The sequence below is a fragment of the Callithrix jacchus genome, chromosome 22 (genome assembly GCF_049354715.1).
Source record: "Callithrix jacchus isolate 240 chromosome 22, calJac240_pri, whole genome shotgun sequence".
Taxonomy (NCBI): Eukaryota; Metazoa; Chordata; class Mammalia; order Primates; family Cebidae; genus Callithrix; species Callithrix jacchus.
In genome coordinates, this window is record NC_133523.1 from 18,164,560 (window position 1) to 18,179,995 (window position 15,436).

The 15,436-nt window shown below is 54.7% G+C and overlaps 1 protein-coding gene across 29 annotated transcripts in view; it reads left to right on the forward strand.

Annotated features, from left to right (window-relative positions):
- Positions 1-15,436, forward strand: part of GATAD2A (GATA zinc finger domain containing 2A) — a 118,389-nt gene that overhangs the window by 98,158 nt on the left and 4,795 nt on the right. For 10 of the 29 annotated variants that reach the window (XM_078361889.1, XM_078361904.1, XM_008990587.5 and 7 more), the window contains 9 exons: positions 3,831-3,963; positions 4,106-4,237; positions 5,486-5,575; positions 6,555-6,686; positions 6,853-7,020; positions 9,165-9,444; positions 12,088-12,386; positions 12,937-13,011; positions 13,294-13,489. In XM_078361889.1, the coding sequence (XP_078218015.1) occupies positions 3,831-3,963; positions 4,106-4,237; positions 5,486-5,575; positions 6,555-6,686; positions 6,853-7,020; positions 9,165-9,444; positions 12,088-12,386; positions 12,937-13,011; positions 13,294-13,489 (1,505 nt within the window). The remainder of the gene's footprint in view (positions 1-3,830; positions 3,964-4,105; positions 4,238-5,485; positions 5,576-6,554; positions 6,687-6,852; positions 7,021-9,164; positions 9,445-12,087; positions 12,387-12,936; positions 13,012-13,293; positions 13,490-15,436) is intronic. The other 19 variants (XM_078361891.1, XM_078361905.1, XM_008990588.5 and 16 more) reach the window with 3 other exon arrangements.

Here is a 15,436-nt window from a genome sequence, read left to right on the forward strand (position 1 = left end):
ATGGGGTTTCACTATGTTGGCCAGGATGGTCTCAATCTTCTGACCTTGTAATCCACCCACCTCTGCCTCCCAAAGTGCTGGGATTACAGGTGTGAGCCACCACTCATGGCCAGCACCTGCTTTTTAAATGAGCTCTCAGCAAATGTGAGTGAGGAATGAATGAATGAATGAGGGAGAGGGGGATGAAGTGTGCCTTTCCTGCATGCCAGGCAGGCATGTTCAGAGAAGCACAAAGGTCTCAGCCTCCAAGGACAGCTCCTTCCCAGCACGGGCTGAAGGGACACTAAATAGTAACCACGTACCGGCCACTGGTTGGTGAGCAGCTGAAAGCCATAACCTTGTGCTGTGGAAGTGGGATCGTGTCTCGATTTAAGTTTATAATCCCGGCCTCTCCTCCAGGAAACTCTACGGAAGTTCCTGGCAGGTAACAGAATTTCTGTGCTTGTGAGGTCAGGGCTGGTGCCAGTGTCGGGGTGGTGGGTGAGACCATTTACGCTGATAACAGCCTGGCCTGCTTCCAGGCATTTTTGTAGGTCATGTAAAATCTCTTGATCACTATGTTTTACTTTAAAGCTTCTCAAGTTGGTCAGGACAGGCTTATGGGATTTGCCCTGAAATACAGCGTCGCTTCCATATAAACTTGGTGCCCGGACGGCCGCTGTGGAGTGAATGATAGACGCTGTCCCTGGGCCACGATGCCATCCCTCCCAGCATGTTGGGCTAGATTGCCACTGCTTTTGTTTACTTTAGACAAGTTTTTATAATTAAATTATTTCCCTAAAATAATGCCTGCTATCATTTTGATCCATATGCTCTTTTTCCCGAATTAAAAAACTCTCTTTTAAAAAGTATTGAGACTCTTCCTTTAAAAAGTGAGCTTAACAAAGTTTTTCGTTTTAGAAACTTAGAGGGACCAGCGGCCCCCTGTGTGCAGTGTGTGTAGAGGTGACTAGCGCCTGTAGTGCAGCAACAGCCCCTTGTGGGCTGGCACCACACAGGAAGTGCCTGCAGTTCCACAGCCCTGGGGTGAGCCTGGTGCCTCCATTTTCTGACAGCACCTGAACCCTTACCTCCCTTCTCAAAATGAAGGCTGTGTGTCACAAACCGGTTGGAACTGGCCGTTGCCATGGTTTTCACGTTGGAAGGCACAGTTAAAGGGTCATGTGACCAAGGAGGGAAATGCCTTTGTCACATGACTTTTTGGTGGCCTGATTAGCATACAGGAAGTTCACTCCCTGCTGGTTGCTGGGATGCTGAGGATCATTGATGGGTGGTGACATCATCTCTTGGATGAGTTATTGATTAGTCGCAGGCCAAGATGGGGCCAGGGAGCGATGTGGTCAGAGCAGCCCTCTCAGGCATCTTCAGCTGCTAGGTGTTCTGGACCCTTCGTTTGCCCTCTTCCCTTAGGCAGATTTGAATTTTATTAGACATCTCACCTCTGGAAGAAGCACACACCCTCAATAAGATGATAAGAAGTGTTAAGTCTCTTATAGCGTGTCTGTCATTTCATTTTGGCTCGTGCTGGCCCAGGAAGTGTATCTGTAACTCTATACAAGGCGCTGCTTTGGCCCCCTGCTCCCAGTTAACTTTGGGTGGAGGCCAGCAGCTGCAGCTCTGTGCTGGAGCCTCAGGACCGCCTGCCTCTGAGGTGCTCAGTGTGTGTGCGTATCCAGGGAGCCTGGAATTAGAGCCCTGAGGTCACCTTGAAAGTCGATCTTGGGTGGCACAGGGCCAGCAGCAAGGACAGACATGCAGGAAGGGTTTGCTAAGACCTGAGTGAGGTGCCCTGGGTTACTTTAGAAACAAACTACCTGGTTCTGAACTTAGAATGTGGCTGATAACCCCTTGGCTGGGGGATTGTATATTTCAAAATGGCACCTTTCTGTCCACGCCCAGGTCTCTGGTGAGAAGTTGGCTGGATCAGGGATAGGACCAGCATTCAGGTACCACCACCACGTGGCTCTAGTGGGTGGAATTAGGAGGAACCAGAGGAGAGCAAGTAAAGCGGTTTCGGAGTTGGTCAAGCCTCAGCCTCTGATGCTCTGTGTCCGCCCTTTCCTGAGGACCCAGCTCACTTGGGTGTGGAGGGGACCTCAGAGGTCCTGAAGGCTGCTAGAGCAGAGTCAGGTTCTTCATCCTTGAGACTCTCCTTAACCCTGCTGGGTCTAATTATCAACTAGACCCTGGTAGAGCGAGAGCTGGGACAACTTTGAGCTGCGGCTCCCAGTTAACTTTGTCTGAGTTTGTTCTCTGGGTCACAGTGCCACCTAGAGGACGTGTTCTGTCCTTGGCTGGTTTTCCTGCTGACTAAAAACGGACCAGATTCACTCTGATGAAAGTATAATGGGCTAGGTTCGGTGGCTCATGCCTGTAATCCCAGCACTTTGGGAGGCCGAGGCGGGCAGATCACAAGGTCAGGAGTTCAAGACCAGCCTGGTCAATATGGCGAAATGCTGTCTCTATTAAAAATACAAAAATTAGTTGGGCATGGTGGCATGCTCCTGTAATCCCAGATACTCAGGCATCTGAGGCAGAAGAATCACTTGAACCGGAGAGGCAGAGGTTGCAGTGGGCCAAGATTGCACCACTGCACTCCAGCCTGGGCAACAGAGCAAGACTCCATCTCAAAAAAAAAAAAGTACAGTGAACTCAGATCTTCAGGGACGGTTTGCCTTGTGCTGTCAGCAAATGGAGCTGCTTAACTGGGGACAAAGTACCGTTTCTGGGACTTGGGTTGGGCCAGTGACACCACAGCAGGTCATCAGCCCTGTGCCTTCAGTAGTGTCAGATGTACACATACATCCTAGAGAATTGTTCACAGGAAGAGGAAAATCAGACTGATGTGTTCCTGCCTGGGTCAGACGACGTGGGGGTGCTGTGAGCACTTAGCTCGGAGCCTGTTCCGCAGTAAGCACAGAATGGATATTCACTGTTACCTGGTTCTGATGAATAACAGCAGCTCATCAGCCACACTCTTAGACATTTGTGATCATATTTTGACAAAATAACAAAAATAGAAAGCCTATAAGTACTTCCCCTGATTGTATTATGATGCAGTTTGAGCTGGGACTTAACAGAGTAGGCAGGAGAGTAACAGGCGGAAACCAGTCCATGAGTAGATCAGGCAGGTGGAGAGTCTCTGGTCTTTGAGAGAACTTGTATCCTAGTCAGTTTCAAAACAGATAGCTGCTGCCGCCATGTGGGACCCAAGAAGGGCCATCTGGCACTTGGTGCCACCTCGTGAGCAAGCTGTCAGCCTGTGGACACACCCCTCAGTCTTCTGGGGACAGGTTGGCTGCCAGGTGTGAGGGCTGTTGGCCTGCCTAGGTTGAGAGAGAAGAAAGGCTGATTCATGCAGGGAGCTGGGCTCCCCCTCAAGGGGTTTCTACTGTGGACAGGAGCTGCCGCTGGTGGTGAGGCACACAGATCCCATCAGACCCAGCATGCACAAGCCCCAGCAGGGGCTGCCACTAAGCAGGGCCCCAGGATCCAGAGCCGAGAATTTTAACTACTCTGAGCCACATGGTAGAGGGAGTGGCCATGTTTTCTGAAGTACCACGTCATGCTCGGGGCATACACACCCTCAGTCCCTACCATTAAGGTGTCCTCCTGGGCACTGGGATCGGGTGCCCTATGATGTGTGGGTAAGAGGATGGAGGCAGCCCCGGGTGCCAATGGAGTGAGGCTGAGAATGTGGAGGATGAGCAGGAAAGAGCCGGCTGTGCAGGGGCAGACAGAGGTAGCAGCTCCCTGCCATGTATCCACAGGGGTGGGTGCTGGGTCCAGTTGTCAAGGGCCCTCTGGTCACTATTGTCTCTACCCCACAGTGACATGAAGTCGGAGAGGAGACCCCCCTCACCCGACGTGATCGTGCTCTCCGACAACGAGCAGCCCTCGAGCCCGAGAGTGAATGGGCTGACCATGGTGGCCTTGAAGGAGACCAGCACTGAGGCACTCATGGTGAGCCACGTGGTGGTGCTGCTGCCGGAGCCCTGCTGTGCCCTGCCCACTCACGGTGCCCTCAGGTGGAGCTGGTGACGGCGGGGCCTCTGCTCCCCACCAAGGCCACTCTTCCTCAGCCCTGTTCCTCTTACTCCTGCAGAAGAGCAGTCCTGAAGAGCGAGAAAGGATGATCAAGCAGCTGAAAGAAGAGTTAAGGTTAGAAGAAGCAAAACTCGTTTTGTTGAAAAAGTTGCGGCAGAGTCAGATACAAAAGGAAGCCACTGCCCAGAAGGTGCGTGCCTGTCTCGTGTCCTCCCTGCGCCAGCAGGAGCCCCTGCCCTTGCCTTGACCCCCTCATCAGTGTCAGGGGCCAGAAAGGTGAAAGGGCTTCCTTGAGAGGAGGGAGTATGGGGCAAGGTCCCGCTCCCCCATTTGTGGAGTGGCGGGTGTAGAGGATGACCAGGAAAGAGCCGGCCATGTGGGGCAGACAGGGAGCAGCTCCCTGCCATGTGTTCACAGTGGTGGGCACCGTGTTCATTTTTGTGTTTAGCTAAATGTTAAAGTGAATTTCAGTCTAGAGTATTCTGGATCTAAAGCTCACTTTTTAGACAACAGGCATCAAGGAAGTGGAACACAAATGTCTGGTGCCACTAGAAGCACGTTTCTGGATGAAGAGCTCTGTCCAGAAAGTCCACCTGGCCTATGGGTGCAGGGGATGCCCCAGCCTCTGCTGTCCTTCCTCCTGCTGTGCGTATCGGTCCCCTCTCAGCTGGACATGTGCTGAGCTCCCATGGAGCTCAGCCGCAACTCTCAGAGGGCCCTGCTTCTGTTCCTCCTCCTTCCCTGAGCCCGAAGCTCGCTGTTGTGCTGCTTCTAGATGTAGCTTTAATGGGCAGCAAGGTTAAGTTTATTTTGTTAGGCTTTTTGAGTGCTCTGTTCTGAGAAATTCCTACCTCCTGAGCACTTCAGTCATTGTCTCAGTGAACCAGAAAGTGAGTGTGTCCTGGGCAGCAAGAGCTGAAGGAAGAACCAGACTCTCCCTGCCTTGGCTTGGGCTTCTTTTTTTCTATTTCCTGTCACTTGCTGAAAACTCATTGAGGGACACCACATCTGTCACTGACCCTTCTCTAATGGAACATGCAGCTTTAAAAAGTGCCTAGAGCCACTGTTTTCTCACAGTGATTGAGATCCCCATGTCTACTGGGCCATGGGTCCTTTGCCTCAGCAGCGCTGCTACTGTCAGCCATTCTGTCCTCTGGAGGGCACAGGGGTGCCCGGACACTGCGTGGTGTCAGGGAGCAGCCAGGAAGTGATGCTGAGAGCCAGGGGTGGCGCTGCTGGAAAGTCTCTCCTAAGCCCAAGTAGAAATTGTCACCTCCTGCCTCAGACAGGGTCATTTTCAGCCTTCAAGCAGAACTTCTGAGAGCCTGATGCCGTAGAGGAGGAAGTTAGTCCTCTTCGCCAGCATTAAATCTTGGTGCCTCAGTGTGGGAAGAGGGCCTCATGGCCTCTCACCTCCTGGTGTCTTGCTCTCTTGCAGCCCGCAGGCTCTGTCGGGACCGCCGTGACTACCCCTCCCCCGCTTGTTCGGGGTACCCAGAACATTCCTGCTGGCAAGCCATCACTCCAGGTCAGTGTCCTGCCTGCATCTCCATGGGTGCCCTGCCAGCACTGCTGCCATCAAAAACAGGCCCTTGGGCTCCCTTACAGCCCAGAGGAAGAAGCACATAGAACTTCCCGAGCCCCACAGCCCAAAGTAGGCCACTGTTGAGGTCACAGACAGAAATCATGGCCAACACTGGAAGGGAGCCTTCCAGTGAGTGCCCCTGGCGAGTCTGATCTCCCTTCATGTTGACTCTTCAGGCCAGAGAGCCTCCTCCCAGGGCCTCCATGTGAGGGCCAGAGGCTTTCTCCCAGCCACACGGCTGAGGTTGTAAGGGACCCTCCTGCCCCTCCCTTTCAAACAGGCCTCCCAGCTTCCTCTAGGGGGTGACCATGCCCATGCTGCCTTGGGTGGGCCAGTGTCACATTGGAGTGAACTGCCATGTGGGTGGGACTCACTCAGAAGTGAGCCCAGGTTTGCATGGCTCTGGGTGGAGTCCCTATTCCTTGTTCAGTGTTTAGAATAAGTTGTCATCTTTGCTAATTTTGTGTTACACATTTGCCTTGTTTGTTAGTTTGTTTGAGACAGGGTTTAGTTCTGTCACCCAGGCTGGAGTGCAGTGGCATGATCTAGGTTCACTGTAGCCTCTGCCTCCTAGGCTTAAGCCATCCTCCTGCCTCAGCCTCCCAAGTAGCTAGGATTACAGGCATACGCCACCACGCCTGGCTCATTTTTCTATTTTTTTGTAGAGATGGGTTTTTGCTGTTACCCAGGCTGATCTCAAACCCCTGGGCTCAAGAGATCCACCTGCCTCTGCCTCCCAATGTGCTGGGATTACAGGCGTGAGACACCATGCCCAGCCAGCTTATTTTCTTTATTAACCTCTCTGCTACTTAGAAAAAAAATTAATGAGTACGTGCTTTCATAAACGTAGCAAACCTGCATGTTTTAAAATAAAAAAGGGGGGTGGTGTCCATGTAAATCTGGGTCTTGGTGTCTTTGACAGACCTCTTCAGCTCGGATGCCCGGCAGTGTCATACCCCCACCCCTGGTCCGTGGTGGGCAGCAGGCATCTTCGAAGCTGGGGCCACAGGCAAGCTCCCAGGTCGTCATGCCCCCGCTTGTCAGAGGGGCCCAGGTGAGCAGGGCTGTGCACACTGGAGAGACCTGGCAGCCTCAGCAGTCATCTCCTTCGAAAGTAGGACCCTTAGTAGTCCTTGGGGCCAAGGTGCCCTGCACCTTTGGGTCCCCCTCCATTGTTGATCTCAGTTGAATTTTTTGTTCTCCCCACCCTACCCCAACAGCAGATTCACAGCATTAGGCAACATTCCAGCACAGGGCCCCCACCCCTCCTCCTGGCCCCCCGAGCATCAGTGCCCAGTGTGCAGATTCAGGGACAGAGGATCATCCAGCAGGGCCTCATCCGCGTCGCCAACGTTCCCAACACCAGCCTGCTTGTCAACATCCCACAGGTAAGGGCTGTGCCACACCAGGGAGAGTGTAGGTCCCACCTACACTCTGTGCCCCCAGGTTCTGGGGGCACAGTAGAGTCTCCCCAGTTTGTGTGGTGTGACCTGCCTACTTCCTCGGAGCCAGGCAGGGGCTTGGACTTGAGTTCCTGGGGGCCATGGGGCTGTGTGGGTTGTGGGCACAGGTTTTGTGGGCAGAGTTGCCATCCAGCACAGGTGGGCAGCAGCCAAGAGGGGCGACACACAGACCTGAGCTGAAGGTGGGGTCTGATCACCAGCTCCATGGCCGAGGAAACAGCACGTGGCACACAGCACGTTTAGGGGGATAGTCGCCACCTGGGAGAGGCCGGTGATGGGCCTGGAGATGCCTCAGGGGGCACTGGAGCCCATGCCGCCCTCCTGGCTTCTTCCAGTCACCTCCTCAGCAAATGTTCTCATGGCACCAGGCGCACTGTTCTTAGCAGCGTGTCCCTTCACCTCTGTACAGAGTCTCTGAGATGGGAAGGGTCTGTCCCCAATCCTGGAAAGTAGGATGGGAAGAGCAGGACCAAAGGGGCAGGCAGGCTGGAAGCAGGCACCTTGGCTGACAGATAAAATTACCAGGTCTGCAAGGGCTTTCGCTCGTGGGCATGTTCGCTGTTTCTTCCCTCTTTGGCACAGTTTGTTCTTGCCCTCCCTTCTCAGATAAGAGCAAGGCTCTGGGCAGTGTCCCTGCCTGCATTCAAAGGTCGGGTTTGAGTGCAGAGAAGACCAATCCTGGACTGACCCAGGCAGATAGTTTCATACACCTGTGAACTTGTTTTTTCTTCTCCTTTTTTTTTTCTTTAAGAGCCTCATTCTGTTGCCCAGGCCAGATGGAGTGCAGTGGTGCAATCTCAGCTCGCTGTAACCTCCACCTTCCAGGTTCAAGCGGTATTCCTATCTCAGTCTCCTGAGTAGCTGAGACTAGAGGCACCTACTTCCACACTTGGCTAATTTTTGTATTTTTAGTAGAGACAGGGTTTCACCATGTTGGACAGGCTGGTCCCGAACTCCTGACCTTAAGTGATCTGCCTGACTCAGCCTCCCAAAGTGCTGGGATTACAGGCATGAGCCACCGTGACTTGCCCTCCCGTGAACTTTTATCCAGTCCTTTCTGTTGTCTTTGTGCCCTGAGGGTGGGCACAGGTAGTCAGTGACAGAGAGGGTGGTCTGCTCCTAGTGGGGCTGCGGGAGGCTGTGAGGGGAAGGAGGGGAACTCGCTGGTCAGAGGGGAGGGAGGCCTGTGTTTGGTCTCAGTTGTTGAGAGGACAAGAAGCCAGCAGGCCAGTCTCTGAGAGCCTTTCTTGAGGGGTGGGGCCCTGGAAAGGCATCCTGGACACCCTGTTCTCTACCGTGTGGTATTTCCAACTCATTGGCTGTGTCCATTTTTTAGTGGTGGGCTGAACAGCTTTCATCAGCTTTCCAGAGGGGTCCTCAACCCCCAAAAGCCACTGGCATGTGGTCAGTTCTGGGTTTCAGGAGGAGCTCTATCCAGTACTTGTGGGGCTAGCGATGACAGTCAGGGTTCTGCTGCTGGGATTCAGGTAGGACTGTGAAGTGGCACTGGAGTGGCAAGGACTGGGGTGGATGGAGGGCAAGGGGCAGATGCTGGCCTAGGAGCTGCTTCTCCCATCACCCCATAGGACTTGGGGACTGCCTCAAACATTAGCATCCCAGGGGGAGCACATGCAGAGAGGCTCATAAGGGTACTATGGTGAGCACCCTCGTACCCTGCGAGAAGGCAGGCCAGGCCGCAGCCAGAGGACAGTGGCCCTGATGGGCAGGGTGGTGACCACCAGAACCTGGTGTCAGCCACGTGGGTGCCCTCATATTCACATGGTGGAGCACAGCAAGCAGTAGAATTTCAGTGTGTGCAGTTTATCTGGTAAACCTCAGTACAGGTGTGTAGGTGAGCAGTCACCTCCTAGGGTGGTGTATTTCACAGTTCTCCCTGCTGCCCTGGCTTCTGAGAGTATTGTGTGTCACAGCTAGGTTCATTTCTATAAGGATGCCGTCATCAAGGGACTAGTTACTGCAGCCGACTGGACCTCGGGCATGGGGGCACTGGGGAGCCTTCCTTTGGGCAAGCACACAGAGCACCCTGACTGAGTTGTTATCTCCCAAAGCCTACCCCAGCATCACTGAAGGGGACGACAGCCACCTCTGCTCAGGCCAACTCCACCCCTACTAGTGTGGCCTCTGTGGTCACCTCCGCCGAGTCTCCAGCAAGCCGACAGGCAGCTGCCAAGCTGGCGCTGCGCAAACAGCTGGAGAAGACGCTGCTTGAGATCCCCCCGCCCAAACCCCCGGCCCCGGAGATGAACTTTCTGCCTAGTGCTGCCAACAACGAGTTCATCTACCTGGTTGGCCTGGAGGAGGTGGTGCAGAACCTACTGGAGACACAAGGTGAGTGGCCTGGACCTAGTGGGCTGCTTCCGCCTCTGGCCTCCAGGAGTGCTGCACCATGAGTTCTTTCCAACACACAGCAGAGGCTGGGGCATGGCCGTCTGGCCAGAATGGTAGTGGGTGGGCTTGGCAGGGACACCATCAGTGCCACTGTGGAGTCTGGATACTGTCCTCCTCCAGTTGGGGCCTCTGAGAGCTAGGCACTGACAGGCTCAGGCCCCAGGGGGTAGGGCAGTAGTGGCCTCCATGACGCTGGCATGTGGTAGGGTAGATGTGAGGGTGCACATCTGTGGGAGGCTGATGGGCTTGGCCTCCATGAAGGGCTTTCAGGCCAGTGTAGGGTTGTGACACACAGGCAGAACCTTCCAGAGCCTTGAGTGCTCCCAGCCTCTGAGGAGGGAGAGGGACAGCCCACCCGCTGCCCCCGCCTCGGCAGGCTTGCATGATCACTCTCTTCAGGAGAAGTGTGGGAATGCACAGTGTCCTGGGGGCATTTAGAAATAAAAAGTTATCTACGAGTGGTAATCAACACAGCAATGGAGACGGCCAGGCAGGTGGAGCTGGGTGGTCAAGTCAGGAACATGCTCCCCAGACATGGAGACCAAGAACGTTTTCCCACAGGTTAAGGTGGGGGTGACACAAGCAGGCCGGGAGCCTGAGCCCTCTCGTGATGACCTCATTAGACCCTCAGAGCAGAGCAGTGGGCAGGACCGTGAGGGCCCCAGGGCAGGGGTAGGCCCAGTGGTCTCAGAGCCCTCCCAGCATAAGACTTGGGAACAGCAGGGTGGGTGTGTGCAGAGAAGCACCTCCTGCCCACCTCCCAGGATGCAGAGAGGGAGGAGGGCATGGGGGCCAGGTCGAGCTGTGCCCCCAGCTCCTGGGGTTGGGAAGATGCTCTTTTCAATCCCTTAGGGTACTTTGGTGCACCTCCCAGTGCTCCCATGTGGTACCCAGGGTCCACAAAAGGAAGAGCCCTCCACACCTGGGGGGAGCTGGGCCTGGCTCAGCCTCAGAGCAGCCCTCATATGTGGAGTTGCTTGTAGCCCACTCCCTTGCCCCTAAGTCGCTCTTGTAACTCCCGGCTGTACTGAGACCACTGCAGCGTGCAGGGGCATGGCCTCTAGCTCCCACCTGCAGGAGGGAACGGGGGTGAGCAGTGGGGAGGTAGGGCTCTGACACAGCCTGGCCAGTGCCTTTGGTGCCTCTTTTTCTGTTTTTTTGTTGTTGTTTTGAGATGGAGTCTCACTCTGTCACCCAGGCTAGAGTGCAGTGGCATGATCTCTGCTCACTGCAACCTCTACCTCCCAGGTTCAGGTGATTGATTCTCCTGCCTCATCCTCCCAAGTAGCTGGGTCTACAGGCACCTGCCACCACGCCCAGCTAATTTTTTGTTTTTTCAGTAGAGATGGTTTCACCATGTTAGCCAGCGTTAGCCAGGATAATCCTGATCTCCTGAGCTTGTGATCCACCACCTCGGCCTCCCAAAATGCTAGGATTATAGGCATGAGCCACCGCGCTCAGCAAGGTGTTTCCTTTTCTGTAAGGTGATATCAGCAAAAGAGCCACCTGAGGCTGCTGTAGGAAACGTGGGCTGGAGGACACTTGCGACCATGGCCCCTCTGTGCCTCTGCCTGTGCAGGCATCTGCTATCCCAGAATAGCCTCTCTCTGCCGTTCCCTCATCGGGGCTCAGTCTCCCTCTCTTGTTGCCATAAACAGGACCTCACTATGGGAGGGACTCCTGACACTTCCCATAGCCCCCAGCCTTGTGCCATGTCTGCTTCTGGTGCCACTCACACTGGCTGTGGCTGCCCCCTTTGGGGTTGGATGTGTGCAGGGAGATGTGCTGTTGTCATCAGAGCATGTAAGCTGCTGGTGGTGGTCTCATGGCCAGGGGCCTGGAGGAGGCCAGGCCAGGCAGGAGAGGGAAGGCCAAGGGTCCCCTACCTCCCAGCCCCTGCCATCTTTTGACATTGTGATGACCCAGAGCAGTTAAGGCCCCTAAGTGCTGAACACTAAAAAAATGGGCACAAAATACGCCCACACGTCATGCCTAAGCGCATGTGTCACGTGCACTTCCTCCTGCTACCTCTTGCAGACCCCACAAAGAGACACTGCATTCAGTGCCCCTGTAGCTTGCCGCCTACCTTGTGCCCTGGGTGCAGCCTGGGGCCTGGGGCCTGTCCCAGGTGTGAATCCTGCCCTACCACCCCATCCCTACTCCACGTCCACAGGTGATCCACAGGTCACTTGGTCTTTCTTGGCCTCAGTTTCTTTCTCAGGATGTAGGGCATTAGGGTGGGGGGGGCTCCTAAGAATGAATCTAGCATCTCAGCACCCACGAAGCATTCGTTGAGTGACTTGTCTGTCACCCTTGTTAACTTGTACACAAGCAAGGGTGCCCACCACACTGAGGCATGGCCTGGCATGGCCCCTGCTGGTCCTCAGTGGTGTCATCTCCAGCAGTGGGTGGGATGGGAGGCCATCGTATTCAGAAGCTGTTTGGCCTTGGCCAGCCCTGTGTCCACACGTTGGTGCCCAGTAGTCAGTTGCAAAACAGATTCAGCATCCTGGGCTGGGGGCGGCCAGGGCTCTGACTGTTGTCCTGTCCCTCTGACGCGAGCCACGTGCTGTCTGCTTGCAGCGGGCAGGATGTCGGCCGCCACTGTGCTGTCCCGGGAGCCCTACATGTGTGCACAGTGCAAGACGGACTTCACGTGCCGCTGGCGGGAGGAGAAGAGTGGAGCCATCATGTGCGAGAACTGCATGACGACCAACCAGAAGAAGGCGCTCAAGGTGGAGCACACCAGCCGGCTGAAGGCCGCCTTCGTGAAGGCACTGCAGCAGGAGCAGGAGATCGAGCAGCGGCTCCTGCAGCAGGGCGCGGCCCCTGCCCAGGCCAAGGCCGAGCAAGCTGCAGCCCCACACCCCACACTGAAGCAGGTGAGCCAGGCCTGCCGCTGGCAGCGCCATCCCTAGGAAGCAGGGGCCATTCCAAAGATCCATCCCACGCCCACACTGCGCCGCCTGATCGTTAACTGCGTGTCTAAATTGCAGTTAATGGTGGCACTGGGCGGAGAAAACACTAATTTGCAGTTTCTTTAGACTTCGTAGCTCTCACTCACAGGCTGCAGGCTGACAAGTACTGCTTGTCTCCAAGGACTTCTGAAAGCCACGTTGAGATACCAAAGGGGCGTTTGGAAGAAATGTTCTTGCTAAATTTGGAGAGGAACAAGTCTGAAATCAAGTTTTTTTGTTCTCATGGTTTTTTTTAATTTTAATGCTTCTCCTTCCCACCCTCTGTAGACCAAAAGCTCCCTTTTAGCAATTTTGTTTTCTTGGAAGTTCTTTGCAATTCACTAAACACATTTTCTCAAGATCCCCATGGGCGCCTAAAGTCCTGGGGGACGGGCCTGTCCTGTGGGGCTCCCTTTCGGTCACCCCGGGCCAGCCAGCAGACGGCGCTGACCTCAATTTCAACCCGTTTGTGTAGGTCATAAAACCCCGGCGTAAGTTGGCGTTCCGCTCAGGAGAGGCCCGCGACTGGAGTAACGGGGCTGTGCTACAGGTCAGAACCGCTCCGGGCACCGGGAGCCTCGTGCCCCCACCGCAGCCCGTGACCACGTCAGTCGCCGACTGTCACGCTGCCTTGTCTGTCTGTCTCCCTGTTTCTGTTTCTCTCTCTCCACCCTCCACCCCTCTGTGTAACTTACCTGGTCTCCTGATTTTGGACTTTAGGGACCCCATGTGGGTGGGAAGAGGTCGGCCAGAGCAAGGAAAGGCTGTGCTGAGCGTCTCGCCTGCTGCTGCCTTTTCCCTGTGTGAGCCATTGCCCCTCTCTCCACTGCAGGCCTCCAGCCAGCTGTCCCGGGGTTCAGGCACGACGACCCGAGGCGTCCTGCACACATTCAGTCCGTCACCCAAACTGCAGAACTCAGCTTCAGCCACCGCCCTGGTCAGCAGGACCGGCAGACATTCCGAGAGAACTGTGAGCGCCAGCAAGGGCAGTGCCACCTCCAACTGGAAGAAGACACCCCTGAGCACAGGTGGGTGGCCTCCACAGGGCTCCCCAGGGGACCTGGCCATTTCCGGGTCCACCCTCCCTTATCCTGAACAGTGGCACGTATGCACTGGGTCAACACAGGAAAGCCTGCTACCCAGACCCGCTTCCCAAGCTCCACTTCCTCGGACTCAATGCTTCCTCTCCTGCCCCTAACCAGGACACCCTGAAGAAGTTACAGCCCCAAGCAGATAGGAAATAGTAATCACCCTCACTCTCTGCACCCAAGTTCAACCTTTCACCCACAAAACGTGGGGCAGGCCTGGTTCAGTGGGTGCCCCCACAGCCATCCACATGGACACTTGCGGCACACACCTGTCTTGCCCACTCGGGGTTACCCCTTTCTCTGTGCCGCAGTCAGCATCCATTTTTCTGTCACTATGCCTTCCATGCTGTGGTCACACCAAATGGTGCAGAGTAGAGTAAAACAGTAACATGGGGTTGGGGATACGCCCACAGCAGGGGCTGGGCTTGCCTGGGACAGGCAGTGGAGGCCTTGCCAGAGACAGTGTTTGGAGAACGACCAGTGTGGGTGAAGGCCCTCGAGTGGGCTCTGCTCAGTCAGCCGCGGCCCTGCTGTTCCTGGCATGGTCTCTATGGCCTGTTTATTTCAGGCCTTCATCCTGTTTATTTTCTCATGTATGTGCTAACATTAGAACAAAAGTTTAATATTTCTTGTGTTCACCAAGAATGGGAAAAGAAAAGGTGGTCAGGAAAGGCCAAGTTAAGGAGCCAGGCACTCTGTGGTAGAGGAAGCAAAGTGTCCCGCATGCTCCCTGCAGCCTGTGGCCCTGTAGGAAGGAAAGGACAGGCCTGTCATGAGACAGACCCCAGGCAGAGTAGGGGAGCCTGAGAGCCCGCTGTGCCTGCCGCTGTCCTCGGGGAGGGGCATGCCCAGCTGCCAGGCTCTGCAGGGGCAGTTCAGGAAAGGGTGGACGTTTGGCTGCAGAGGAAAAACCCAAGCAGCCTGGATAGTCTCGCGCATTTGTTTGCAAACCAGCCAGCCGGACGTTCTGCTCAGCAGGTATAAGACAGCTGAGGACTCACGGGCTGCTCGGAAAATACTCTTGTGAGAGGTTTGGAAGTATAAGAAGTAGGAGAAGCTGATAAGTGTGTGCATGTGGACACAGTGTTCAAAGTCATCTGGAAGCAGAGTGTGTGTGTGTGTCTGTGTACAGTTTGAAAGGGAGTATGAAGGCATCATTAGTTGTTGGGTCTGATGGTAGGATTGGGGGAAAAGAACTAGTCGAAAGGACCATTTCCTAAAACAGTTACTCAGGGTGGCCAGGTGCGGTGGCTCACGCCTGTAATCCCAGCACTTTGTAAGGCCAAGGCGGGCAGATCATGAGGTCAAGAGATCAAGACCTTGGCCAACATGGTGAAAACCCATCTCTACTAAAAATAGAATAATTAGCTGAGCGTGGTGGCACACGCCTTTAGTCCCAGCTACTCGTGAGAAGGCTGAGGCAGGAGAGTTGCTTGAACCTGGGAGGGTGAAGGTTGCAGTGAGCCAAGATCGAGCCATGCACTCCAGCCTGGCAACAGAGAGAGATTCTGTCTTAAAAAAAAAAAAAAAGGTACCCTGAGGGCTTGAGGAGAGCATATGTTTTTGGAGTGCTGCTGCCCTTGCACACAGGCTTGGTTCCTAAGAACACTGGACCTCAGAACGCTTTTTCCACAAAATATGTTCAGCACTACTAAAAAATACTCTTAGCGCCAGACCTTCTGGCTCAGGCCTGTAATCCTAGCACCTTGTAAGGCCGAGATGGGAGGATTGCTTGAGCCTAGGAGTTCGAGACCAGCCTGAGCAACATGGTAAGATCTCATCTCTACAAAAAAAAATAATAATAATTAGTCAAGCATATGGCATCTGTCTGGCCCCAGCTACTCAGGAGGCTGAGGGAGGGGGATCACTTGGGCATGGGAGGTTGAG